We start from the raw sequence: 12,884 nt of genomic DNA, 5'->3' as shown, positions 1-12,884 counted from the left end.
CTCACGTGGCTGACCAACCCGGCCCTGGCGGTGTCTCGCCAGTAGATGGCGCTGTTTCCGCCCAAAACAACACTCGCACAGCATAACAAAAAACCTCTTCACGTCAGCTGAGCAACCGTGATCTGCCGAGGTGTGATGCGTAGTGCCGAATAAGGAAAATGGAGAATGATTTTAAATTTACAATATTTATTGATAAGTTATTCAAGTACAATGAGCATCATATTGTACATAAGACTACAGTATCTTGTTTGGAGTGATGAAATAAAAAACAAACCTCATCGTCTCTTATTACCTTTTAGAAAGGTGCCTTCATTACATTTCATGTCTTTATTACAAATATACAGGTTTGAATTGAAAATGTAGTGTGCACATACTTACATGACCAAACAACACAAATGGAAACAGATATTTACATTTTCATTTTTCTCTACAGTTTTCGGCCAGCCTTATCCATATTTCTCAAATCGCATGACATAAATCTTTAAAAAAGAAAAAGAAAAAATGCATTTTTCTTATTTGGACCCCTAGGTGAACCATATTCGGTTGAAGCACAAGTACAAACACACATGACGAGGAGGGGGACCTGTGTAAACAATAGAGCTGTGAGTTGGTGTCCACACAAACACACAGACAGATAATGGGATGTGCATCTTAGGACTCTACTGTTAATCTAAAGTGTTTCAGTGCTTTTCAATAGTCTTACTTCATTTGGAAAAAGGAAAAAAATACAAAAAGGAGCAATACAAAAGCAATAATTTCTTATATAAAAATTTACACAAAATCCACTGCAGTGCCAACTGGAAATGATTTCAAGCCCTACTTCTGCCCCACTCTCTGGCACGTCCTTTATATTTTCCTCTCTTCAAAGCCCTCTGTCGTACTCATCAGTTAACTATCGCTGGAAAGTTCATATTGACAATCACTTGAACGACAAAGTCCTGCTGGATCTTGGCGTCCTGAAGACGAGTCTTGTCAGTCAGGAGCTTCCCGGAAAAGAACCACCTCTGGCGGGTCACGCCAATTTCTTCCTGTTCTTCCAATTGTTTCTTTAGCTCAGCGATGGAGTCCGCCATGCTGGCTGTCAGACGCACATCCTTTCCTAAGAAAACGCCAAGGCAGAAATAGAGTTAACACACTGAGACACTGAAAAACTATTCATGATACATGTGTCTCCAGTCTAGATGAGTCAAGAAAGAGGCAATTAAAGGCAGTATGCATACAATCTGTGTAACATGTAGTTCTGTAGATTGTATTGTTGTATTATACATATATTATAGGCCATGCTGGGTGGGTTTTTACCTGTTGACAATCGAACCCGCAGCTGAAACTCTTGTCTGCACGGAGGGGGTTGAGCTTGTTTCTGTGTGGAGTCAGAGACTTGGCTCTCGCTGGATGTTTCAGAGATGAGGTTGACAGGCGGGGCTAAAGTGTAGGCCGGGAGCTGGTAGCGATTGCCCAGTTCATCGTAACTCTCTGTGAGGGAACCTGCAGAGGAACAAATTAACTACATTAACACCGGTTTCCAAAACTCTTTCTACCAGCAACAGTAACCCTCTTACATAAACTCATTCTCTACTCCAATAAACCAGGGACAACATGAGTTCAGACTTACATTACATTTACATCAACAACACCAGTGACCTTGAACTATACGCTTAAAAGCAAAAGCACTCCTGTGTGTGAGTAGATAAATATGTAAGAACAGAGTGTGTTTTTTTCTCCACCTAACTCTGCTATGGCTTTCTGTGCACCATTCCATTCACAGAGGTCACGCAGCTCTGTGGCTATTATGTAACCATTACAGCAGTAATCTCTGAACAACTGATGCCAGGTATTCTGAAAACTGTTCTTTGACATTTTAAGAACATTGAGTTTATGCATTTGGGCTGGAAGTTCCAGGACATTTACAGCTCACAATTGATAGCTGGATGAATCGCACTTTTATATCTGAGTGTGTGAGTGTGTGTGTGTGTGTGTGTGTGTGTGTGTGTGTGTACGTGTTCATACCGTGTGGCAGAGTAATGCAGGCTCCATCCACTATAGCCTGAGCTAGCTCCAGGTCATTGCACTCTGCAGCCAGGGCTGCTGCTCTGAGAGCGTCCCAGATCTCTTTTCGTCCATCAAAGGCAGGAGCCGTATCCCAAAACTCATCCCTCTTACTCCTTAGCTGGCCCTCCGTCATCGGGTACTCACTCTTCCACTTTGGACGCTCCTTCTTGAGGGGCTCATTACGTCCTGAAAGAAAAAGCAAGGCAGAGATCTAAATCTAAAGATCTGATCTGATCTAAAGACTGATCTAAGAACCGATAAAAAGAATGTAACCCGATATCATCAGCGCTATGCTCTGCTGGGCAGTCACGCAAACAACTTTTAGTTTTTATAAAAGGTAGCAGGAACAACAGCAACTTTATACACATAATGGAATGTCTGCCACTAGTTACTGTAAAATTAATTATAGGGCCGTAAAACCAGTGATTTGGGAGTGAAGTTCTGAGAAACCTGTATGTGGAAGGTTGCCAGGTTGACACTGGCCAGATCTTTACCGTTACCTCACACATGAGTCTCAAGAAATATGTTGTGCAATTTAAATGTGTTACTAATATATTGCTCAAAGCAGAGCTATAATTAGGATAGTACTATAGTACTATCACTGAAAAAAAAATTATATGAGAAGAAACATTTCCCAATATAATATAAGATACATCATAGAAGATAAATGCTTCAAATGTACTTTAACATTATTGTTTTATGTACACTTGGTCATGACCACCAGTCAGGTCAGACAAAAGGAGGCTCATCTTAAGACTTCCATAAAAGGATCTTCAGTATTTAGAAAAAACAAACCTTGAAAATACACAATGTGTACACCCCCTTGCATCTGTGATATTCATCACTATCTTATTTCACAATTCCGACAACACATAAACCCAGCAACTTTATACACCTGATGCAAGTATTTCCATGCTGGCGTATACGTAATATCCTCTGTACCAGCACACCAAGAAAGTACATTTGATACACAGAGGGAGGGGAATCAAACTGATTATTTATAGTGTTGTGGATTACTGCAGTCGCTCGTAACCCGTGCAGACTGACATGCACTCACACACTCACACACACACAAACAGTGGATTATAGGCAGTAATCAGGCTCCACACAACAGGGTTTATCTGCCCCGATCCCATGAGGCATTGGTTGAGAGATGAGCACTCGCTGGCCAATGAAAGCAAGCAGAAGTACTCGGGACTATTACAAGGCTAAAAACCAAAGCACGCTGAAATATAAACACAAAGGCTCTACAAATCAATTATCACACTAAGCCTCACTGCAATCAAATAATGTAAATATTCTTATGTGAAATGTTTGATAAGAAGAATAAATGTCTGCCTCTGTTAATTAGGATGGGCATGATGTGCCATTTTCCAGAATTGAATGGTTTGCTATGTCATTATTAATGCAACGATTAAAGTCACAATATCACCTTGAGGGATGAGCTTTGGATTTATACAAGGTGTATTTTTTGTGTGCCTGCATATGCATTTTTTTCAGAAGTACACAATTTACACATTTTATCATCAACATTTTAGTTTATTATGTATTAGTAATAAAAGGCACATATTTATTATAAATTAACCTTTTTGTTATGTAAATGCATTCCATAATGTCCAGCATAAACATGGGTTCCTAGTCTCCATATCCACTTGTGTTATTGTGGACAAGCAGCAAAGGCACTGACAATGATCATATTTACATTTGTTTGGCTGGTTAATGCCAAACAAATATAAATATTATCAGTGTCTGGAGTCCTAACAAAAAACCTGACTGACAGAGACTGGAAGGTCATTTCAAGTTGCTCTGATCCGTTAGGTTATGACAAATTACATTTCAAGTCATGAGGTTTGAAAGAACGAACATGGCCAACAGCACAACTAAACAAAACATGCTTGACTTGAGCTTGTCCTTGTTTTATATGTCATATTACTGAGAGCAACTTTTTGGTTTGGTTCTGTGTTACAATATTTGAAAAATATTGTATCCCCCCTCCTTACTGTTGTAAGTCAGTGAGCCTGACTGTGTACTGTGCAGTGTGAATGCACAGAATAGCCACGTTTATTTTCCTCAATTTTAAAAATTTCTGATGAATGAGAAAAACCACCAACTAGGTTCTTCCAGAACAGAAATCCATCAAGTTTCTGTCATGTAAACTAAAGTGTTATTTTCTGGCTATTATTATTGCTGCACCATTTCTATATACTATTTTAACAATACTAATTGTAATAGGGGTAGTATTTCAGTGTTCAGCATGGGGCTTATAAACAGCACAAATGGATTGATGAACACATCAATCAGAAACATCAGCATCTAGATAAGCAAACATCTCCTAAACATCAGCAGTGCAACCCAAACTGAATTGAACTCGTCTCACATCTCCATCAAAGTGAAACCAATGTACCCTTTTTGGCGAATGCGTGCATTTCCGTTATAGGCAGCAATGTGGATGCTGTCAATCTTGATCTTTGTTTTTTATGTATTTTTAACCATTTGTTCTTTTTATCACGTGTCGCATACATTATGTGTTGCCCTAAAAACAGTCATAGAATGTCAACAGCATCAACAGCACAAGCAATTTGAAGTCAACATACACAAAATCCCCAGAAACAAATTATGGCACAACAAATGTGGCACAACCTCGCACATAAACGACAGAAAACATGAAAGTACACTTTTCAGCCTACCCCAAAATCTATACTTACTTTTCAGCGAAATCCTAAAGGGTGTGTTTGGCCCTTGATAGTAGTTGTATTCCCTGGAGTTGGGTACTCCCATAGCTGTTCTTACTCTGAGGTTTGACGTGAGTCAGTTAAGAGTCTGCATGAATGACCAAAAGAAACCAACCCTGAGTAGGAGGACAGCCCTGCCGTGTCCAACCAGCTTGTTGCAACAGGTCTCTCAATTGACGAGGCAGCCATCTGGTCAAGTTGGTTTCGATTCACAGCTCAGTTAACCGTCGTTACACGCAGTTGATTTTAAAATGACCCCACTCGCTCCACTTAACAAAAACTTATAAAACCCCAAATACCACAGGTTTAGTTCATTGAGATAGGTTCAACGGGTTGGAAGTGTAAGTTTGTTGTCCTAGCCTGAAGGTTGCTTCTTTAGGCGTAATCCTATCAGCTCTATATAGAGGCCGGATAGAAATACCCAAAGGCAACGTGCTAAACCTATTAACAGACAATAAACCCTTGTCAGACCATTACAGAAGAAGCTACTGTACCTCTGCGAACTGACCCCAGCAGATGATTGTTTTTCCTCCGTGAAGGCTCACATAAATAAATGCAAATCTGTCGCTCAGATGCTGCATTTCCACAACTAATAGCCAGCCAGTTGATTACAGAGGACTTCTGTGTTTGTGTCTCACAAAAGGTCTGAGCCTGTGAACATTATCTGTGAGGTCATAACTATATTTTGCAGCAGGTTGACATAAGGCAAGTCATGCACCAAGTAGGTCAAACTTTGATCTGAAAACTCTGTGTGCAGGCAACTGCTGCTGCTCCATGCATAATGTATGACAATCCAGCTGAGTGCACCGCTACTTCTTTCCACAAGGAATGGATTGACCGGTGTTTTTAACATTGTTGAATCAACACAGGTCCTCAGCACAGATTTGACACATGACTAAGCCATGGGGCCTGAAACATTTAACGCCTGATACAGACAGGAAGCTCTCAGACAGAGAAACACGTCATTGCAACAGGGGTGTAGCTAGGAATCCCAAACCTGCATTTGATCATAAATACGTGAATTGTTGAGGCTTCATCTTCTCATAAAAATGTACTGGGTTCCGACGATCTGTCCTTACATAATTATGTGTCTTATGTAACATACGATGGGTATTGTGTATAACACAATATTTGAACGCATCACCACAGAAGACATTTACCTTGAGCTATAATAATATAATAGAACAGTGCTAGGCCCTTTACAATATTCGCAAGTTCTCTCAAACTCGTTGTCCTTTCATCTCACTTGTACAGCACTCAAAAAACTAATGCATAAGAAATAATGTCTTCTTCAAAATTTCTGGTTAAAGGACATCATGACAAATGTTTAAATCACTTGCATTCACAAGGCTGCAGTCCAATGTGTTCCAGCTTCTTACCTCCACGTTTTTTGCTTCTTGTCGAGCTTCGGGCACTCCCTTGCCCATCCATCCTACTCCTCCCCACACAGCCTCCCATCACTGTCCCTGAATCAACACCAAGGAGAAAAAGAGAATGTCTATTGACATATTTGCCATGTAAATGCTTTGAAATGTATATCTGACCACGTCGGATCAATAAACTGTTAATGATGATATGAAATCAATTGCCTTATATGAAAAACATCATCAAGGAATAATGACAGCTCAGCACTCCTTGTTCCTGTGAGGTCAGACAAGCTGCGATGTTTACGTCACGTGTACTGCCAGCTGACTGGGGAACGCGCCCGAACCTTATGCCGCCGTTGCTCAGATTGTTCCCATCACATATTATAAATGTGTCTACACACGACAACATTATGTTAGCGGTTTGCAAATTAAAATATGTAGACTACGTCCAATGGGGTTTCATTAATTTGCAGTCTTATTAGTCGTTGGCCTTTTGCTATATGAATAAATGTTCTAAACAAATAGCTGTGATTCATTTTGCCTACCGGAAATCCAGTCTGATAAATTATGCATTCGTCTGCAGTTCGCTTGCCACATCCAAACTTGCTCCCAAGTGAAGTTATCGCCCTGACGCGACGCGAGATGCGATCAGCAGCTTGACAGGCTGGGATCTGTGCAGAGTTGTCGGGCTGGAGAGCAGTCTGGCCCTGCAGAGCCTCCAGGAACTCTCCACAGCGAGTCCAAAATGATATACAGCAATCAGTTTCCGCAGTCCCTCATAATCATGATAAATGCAGCTCGCCCACACAAATCCGTTGGCACTGGTCTAGAACATAGGTCTAGAATTAAATCCGTATCTGTCTCCACGCATGCGCAAGTCCTCGATCCTACTTCCTTCAAACTCATCAGATTAAAAGCAGGGTTTGAGAAATAACCCCTGTCAATAATAGAGCGATTGAAAATGATTGTTTAGTTTGCAAACAAGTAGAATTTTGAAATATTAAAACAGACATTACGATAGACATGATCAAATTAAAATAAAAAAATGTTAGGGGTTATTGTGCAAAGCACATTTCTATTGTACTACTGTATTTCTGTCAGGGGTTTTAGTCTGAAATGCAAGACGGAAGTAGGGCTATTTATATCATAAACACATCCAGAGCGCATTTCGGCCTTTTAATATAATTCCAAATCTGGAATATGCAATATGCAATAAAAAAAAACACACGTGGTGGAGTTTTATTAATAGGGTTTATGAATGAAGAAACAAACTGCTGTTGCTGGTGTTTTGTTATTGCTTAGCTACAGTGTCTCTGGAATAAAACTACATGGAACAAGCCTGATACACTGCAATACCAATAGGTCAGTTCAAGTAGATTGTTCGTATATGTAGCCTAAATAAAAGTAAAAGTAAATAAAAACTGTAAAGTTAAAATATATATTGGATTATGTTAAAATATTCAAATGAATCCCATCCATTGAATATTATGCCGTTTCAATATTACTATTAAAACAGGCTGCTGTGCCCTAATTATCAGAATGGATGATGACTTCTTAATATAAATCAAATTGATAAATAAATCATTAAGAAAACTGCAAGATTCTTCCATTGTTTTCTAAATTATTATTATTACTATCAATTATCCTCATCCTCCAAACATGCTGTATAGCTTCTGATCAAATTTGACATGGTGAACACTGACATCTGCTGGGAGTTTAAATATCGACGGGTTTGTGTCCATGTGCATGTGTATGTGTGTAGTCTGCTTCAGACAGAGTGATGAGCAGTGGCAGAGAGGGCTGGAAACAGGCTGAAATCTGTTATCATCCCTTAATCTGCAAATCTCTTTCGCTAGCAATCACCATTTAACTGACAAGATCGTCATTCATCTGCTTATCAAATTTCATTAAATGCAGAACAGTATACAATATATATAGTATGTACTGGGAATAGCTTAATGCCAGCAGGATTTTGCTAAAATTTGTGGGAAATGTTTCATATCTGCTCTTGCTCATTTGCTTTCATCTTTGTGCATCGCCACTCCTGTGGCTGCTCGTTTCTCATGGAATATATTCACATGAATCTGCAGATAAAATCTGCATCTCAATTAATCCTCCCCTACTAGCAGCATGTCTGTCTGCGTAAGCAACACTATGACATAACACTGGAGCTGGATTTTCTCTTCTCAGTATATTGTAAAAGGGATCCTTGACAGAACTAAAGAACTAAATACCATAACTGACCGTTATTCAGGCATAAGTGCCTTCCTAAAACTGCTAATTCATATTTATATTTTTTGAAAAGAGTTTGATGTACAAAAAGGTAATCTATGTATCTGTAAAAACAATGAATGCACATCTTCAGTAATCACTGAATATTCACTGTCTACGTGTTTAAACAAAGCAATTTATAAAGATTTATTAACTTAACAGGTAAAAAAGACAGATAAATAACACATCATCATGGTACTGCAGTTTTCACAATGCTCAGAGTCAAGTAAGACCTGTTTTTAGGACTCAGTAAAACCGAGTAAAGAACAAACCGTCCATGACACGTTGCCTTTTCACTGGTGAAAGATATAGACCGAACCATGAGCAATGCCACTGCAAGTTATTGAGGTATTGGAGGCTGATATGTCCTCATTTCTTCAGCTGTATGGAGCCTCAGTGCCGGGGTCCTAACAGCCAACCAGATCAAATGACCAGAGTAAGTTGGACACAGGAAAGACTGCTGGTATTAGGCAACATGTATGCCTGAGTCAAGTCTGTCATACAGGTATTACATCCTTTTTAAATGGAAAGATGTCCCATTTCAAGCCATCACCAGGTGGGGTGTGTCCAGAGGGAAGGAGAACACGCGTCAACCAGTGACTAGACACAAAAAAAAATCAAGCAGAACAGGTTACAAAAAATACAAGGCAGCACCGGTCTTATGAAAATAAACTACCACCAGAGAGACGCACCTTGTCTTCTGCACGCCCAAGAAGACCTTCCAGTTATTCAGCCTCCCATAATTAAAAGGGTTTCTGTAAATCTGTCAATGCAATAAAAAATAAAGAATAGGAGCATATAAAAACCTAGTACTGTCATTGTCATTTAAACCTCTAATTTATTTTAATTGAAGGTTTGTGGCTGACACAAACTGAAATACTTTTACATTTAAAACATCTAACATGCTCACCCGTCCTCGTTTTGCCAATCGCTTTGTTTCTTTGCTGTTAGTGTGTCTTTCGATGCTGGTCTCTCCTCTGGATATGAGGACTGCATGCCACATGGTTAGAGCTCCCAGGGCCACTCCCACAGTGCTAATAGAACAAAACACATTGTATTTGATCCGCTGCCAAAACGGGACAACCCCAATTATATAGTACATACTGACAGTATGGGATCTATAGTATACAATGCTTAAAGAGGTATTGTACTACAATGAAGTTATAAAAAAGACACGTCACTCAAATTGCAAATTTCTAAACGACTCTGCGAATCATACTTGACAAGAAGGAAAATGGTTTTCTGCATTTCATACACAGACCAAGCTGGAGCGGTTTCACCACCATCCACAATTTTACACTGTTTTTGCAGCTATGAACAGCTCCTGCATTTCCTCGGTGCGTTTTCATTGCTCAAACATTTTTGCGATTTAGTATGCATACTTATATACTTATATGTTTGAGTATACTTAACCATTCCGTTGTCTTCGGGTCAAAATGACCCGTGTACAAGTGTATGTCTGTTGATGGGTTATTTTGACCCGAAGACAACGGGAGGGTTTTAATTGTGTAATTTGTCCAGTGCGAACACACTACAAACACAAAGCCTGCTTTTAATTAGTTTGTAAAATGGACTTGTGAAAAAGTAGGTGGCATGTTCCTACAGTTTGGATGGCAGGTTGCAACATGAAATGCATATTTTACCTGGTAAGCACCCACATGTAGATGATGCACTTATGAATCATCTTGTCCTTAAAGGTGTACGGAGGTGCAGCTGTCTGATAGTTGGTCTTGAAAAAAACACAACACATATTAAAAAACTAAGACATAATAAACACACAAACGTATATTATTGTGTGTGTGTACTTTTGAGACTGTACCTGACCAGGGGGGAGAAGCCCTATAAGAATTCCCATCCCTGTTACTGGTACCCCTGGCTTTTCCACATCCAGATGCTTGAAGCGCTAACGGATCAGCCCGCATATACAAACCCGAGCATTAAAGACGGAAACAAGGAAGTGTCAGTAAGCATCAGTAAAACCCAGCAGAGAAAGACACCAGGCATGGAGGAAAAGTAACGGACAATACCGAACAAGTCTGACAAGGACAAGACTCCAAGCAGGGCCAAAAGCAACAACGGTCGAACAGTGTGGCGTGAGTCTGAGCTTCTCACCTCAATAGCATTGTATGCATCTAGGAACATGGTTCTTCCACTGATGCTACAGTAGATACAGCCCATGGACAGCGCGAGGCAGAAGGAGAAGAAATAACGGTGGTTTAAATGGCCCACACAGTTATTCAGCCAGGCTGAGATGCGGACATTAAGGAAAACCAACATCTTTTCTAATCACATTCAAAAAATGTAATAACGTTAGCAGAAAGGATACGACAATGATGGTCCATTTTCAAAATGCACCTGCAAAGAAAAAATGTAATATTCAGTCTGACATTGGTCGACAAGACATTTCTGAAGATTCAGCAATTAAATAATAGCACAAAATTATAGTTGCATCTCTAAAATCGGCCTGACTGCCTTCATCTGAAAAGCATTGAAAGATTCATTAAATCGACTAGCTAATTTGTTAAAGAAATTCTATGACCAAAGACCAACCTAAAACTAATTTAGTCAAAGACATCCAACCTTCTTAGCTGTGGTACCATTTTGGAAATTTGAAATTCAGCTTAACAGCAGTAAAGCTCACTAAAAATCACACATCAGTAAAAAAATGTACCAGAACGGAAGAAAAACATTGACTCACCTGTTACAGATACCACAGTGGTGTGTTCTTGCTGGTTTGGGAATGATGCATTTTTTGCAGACTGACACAAACGGACTGTCATTTTTTTCCTGATTGAAAGAAGGCATTTTCATGACATTAACACATTAACATTTAAATGAAGACCAGATAAGTAAGCATTTTGTGGTTCTGTAGGGGATGTCTTACTGTAGGAGGGTTCCCAGGGGCAGTCTTGGTGGCCTTGTAGTAATGGAAAACAATCATGACGAGGTTCCAGTGTCCATAACAAACGTGCCACGCAACCCATATGTATGGGTATGTGGTCATGATCATAGGCAGTAGAATCAGATACACGATTACCAAAATGGAGCTCGTCAGTACCACCACCAGACAAACAAACATCTGCAGGACAGAGACAGAGGACGCCCACAGAGAGCATTAGTCAGAGAAAAACATAGAAACTCCTAATTAATTAATTAAGCGTCTTTGAGCATCTGGAAAAGCTCTATATAAATTAAATGTATTATTATTATTATAATTACTAATTAAAGCACAGAGACAACGCCTCAACACTCACCGTGCCGAACCATCGCGTGACATAATCGACAGTCCAAAACACTGGTTCAAAGACTGAGTCGAAAACCACGTCTGAGTCTGTAAGAGAGCTGAAGTACAACGACTGCACCAGCAGTCTCATGTAAGCCCATATTGCCCTAATCCACAAAGGCAGTGTGTTCCTTCCTCCTCTCCTGGTACACGACCTTAACCGTACACACCGCAGCAGGTGGAGCGTTGAGCTGAGAAACCACCGCATTCTGCATCTGTAATATGCACACACCTTTGGGGAAAATAAAGAAACAGTATAATGAAAACGATACAGACAAATACAGCAAATTGCATGTATAATAAATCCATGCAGGACATATTGAGTCATTTTTACAAGCTGTCCATTGTAGGGCTGCAATTACCACATGATCTTCTAAAGATCTTGATTTTGATTAATAAATACATTTGTTTGTCTATAAAATCCAGAAAAATTGTGACAAATGTCTATTTCAATTAAGTTTTTGAGAAAACAACCCCAAAACCTTACAGGTAAGAAACTGTAAACTAACAATGGTTTGTAATTCAATTTGAACAACTCTTAAAAGTATTAATTGATTATCAGTAGTTGGCAATTCCCTTCTTTTTTTGTCTATCGAGCAATCATTTTAGCTCTAATCCAGTGTATCATATCAAACTTACCAAACGCAGAATTTGGGAGCAGGCCAATTTGGATGTTTTGGCAGTTGAATCGTTTTCATACCTCACCATATCCGAGTGGTGCGTCTACAATACATAACAGTGTAGCTCGATGCACAAGCCAGAGCATTCACGTGTGAATAAAATTAAAAAAACATAGGAGGAAGCCAAACGAGCGATGTATGAAAACGGACTGACAATTCAAGTATGACACACGGCTATCGTTAGTTGCTTTTCTGCATTCCGGACAGACACAGGGTGGAGTCTGAGTGGAGGTGTTGCAGCCACCTGCAGCCACCTGGAGCAGTGGCCTGAAGTAAACACTAGTCAGCAGCAACGTTCAGCTTTACAGCATCAAGCAATGCTCGGCTATTTAAAGACCATTACAAGGCAATTGGGTAAACTATTGCCTCGTGAAAGTGTCGATATATCATTTGTCCATAATGCTCATGGCTGTGAGCGGTCTTATCGAAGCTTAACGCTGCAAACATTGTGTTTGTCTGTCATCCAGTGGTTCCCTGTCCAAACACACAACGCTCTGCGCTG

General features: G+C 39.8%; 2 protein-coding genes across 3 annotated transcripts; both read right to left on the bottom strand.

The window, feature by feature from the left end:
• Positions 1 to 219: 219 nt before the first annotated feature.
• On the bottom strand, positions 220 to 6,745 carry ubtd1a (ubiquitin domain containing 1a; the record flags this gene model as incomplete). The annotated part of the gene is made up of 5 exons (XM_079230133.1): positions 220 to 1,099; positions 1,300 to 1,485; positions 2,008 to 2,235; positions 6,161 to 6,247; positions 6,694 to 6,745. The coding sequence occupies 5 exons, from the start codon at positions 6,743 to 6,745 to the stop codon at positions 885 to 887; spliced, it is 768 nt and encodes a 255-aa protein (XP_079086259.1). The 3' UTR covers positions 220 to 884.
• A 660-nt stretch (positions 6,746 to 7,405) lies between these two features.
• On the bottom strand, positions 7,406 to 12,480 carry zdhhc16a (zDHHC palmitoyltransferase 16a). Of its 2 annotated transcripts, XM_079229290.1 has the most exons (11): positions 12,342 to 12,480; positions 11,674 to 11,934; positions 11,304 to 11,498; positions 11,118 to 11,206; positions 10,746 to 10,774; positions 10,532 to 10,665; positions 10,239 to 10,313; positions 10,063 to 10,148; positions 9,330 to 9,453; positions 9,112 to 9,182; positions 7,406 to 9,019 (listed from the first exon to the last, which is right to left on the bottom strand). In XM_079229290.1, exons 1-11 carry the CDS (start codon positions 12,408 to 12,410, stop codon positions 8,917 to 8,919), a joined length of 1,236 nt encoding a protein of 411 aa, XP_079085416.1. In that variant the 5' UTR covers positions 12,411 to 12,480; the 3' UTR covers positions 7,406 to 8,916. The 2 variants fall into 2 exon arrangements, with proteins under 2 accessions (XP_079085416.1, XP_079085417.1); XM_079229291.1 differs by lacking the exon at positions 10,239 to 10,313.
• Between the last annotated feature and the right edge of the window lie 404 nt (positions 12,481 to 12,884).

Source organism: Taurulus bubalis (assembly GCF_910589615.1).
Source record: "Taurulus bubalis genome assembly, chromosome: 14".
Taxonomy (NCBI): domain Eukaryota; kingdom Metazoa; phylum Chordata; class Actinopteri; order Perciformes; family Cottidae; genus Taurulus; species Taurulus bubalis.
This window is presented reverse-complemented; position numbering and strand designations above follow the sequence as displayed.

Excerpts from the sequence above, each read along its gene's own strand:
- zdhhc16a (XM_079229290.1), bottom strand. The coding sequence starts at position 12,410 with ATGGTGAGGTATGAAAACGATTCAACTGCCAAAACATCCAAATTGGCC. Across the intron at positions 11,207-11,303 it reads CCCCTGGGAACCCTCCTACA|GAAAAAAATGACAGTCCGTT; the intron begins GTAAGACATCCC and ends TCTTTCAATCAG. Across the intron at positions 10,666-10,745 it reads GAAAATGGACCATCATTGTC|CCTGGCTGAATAACTGTGTG; the intron begins GTATCCTTTCTG and ends TCCGCATCTCAG.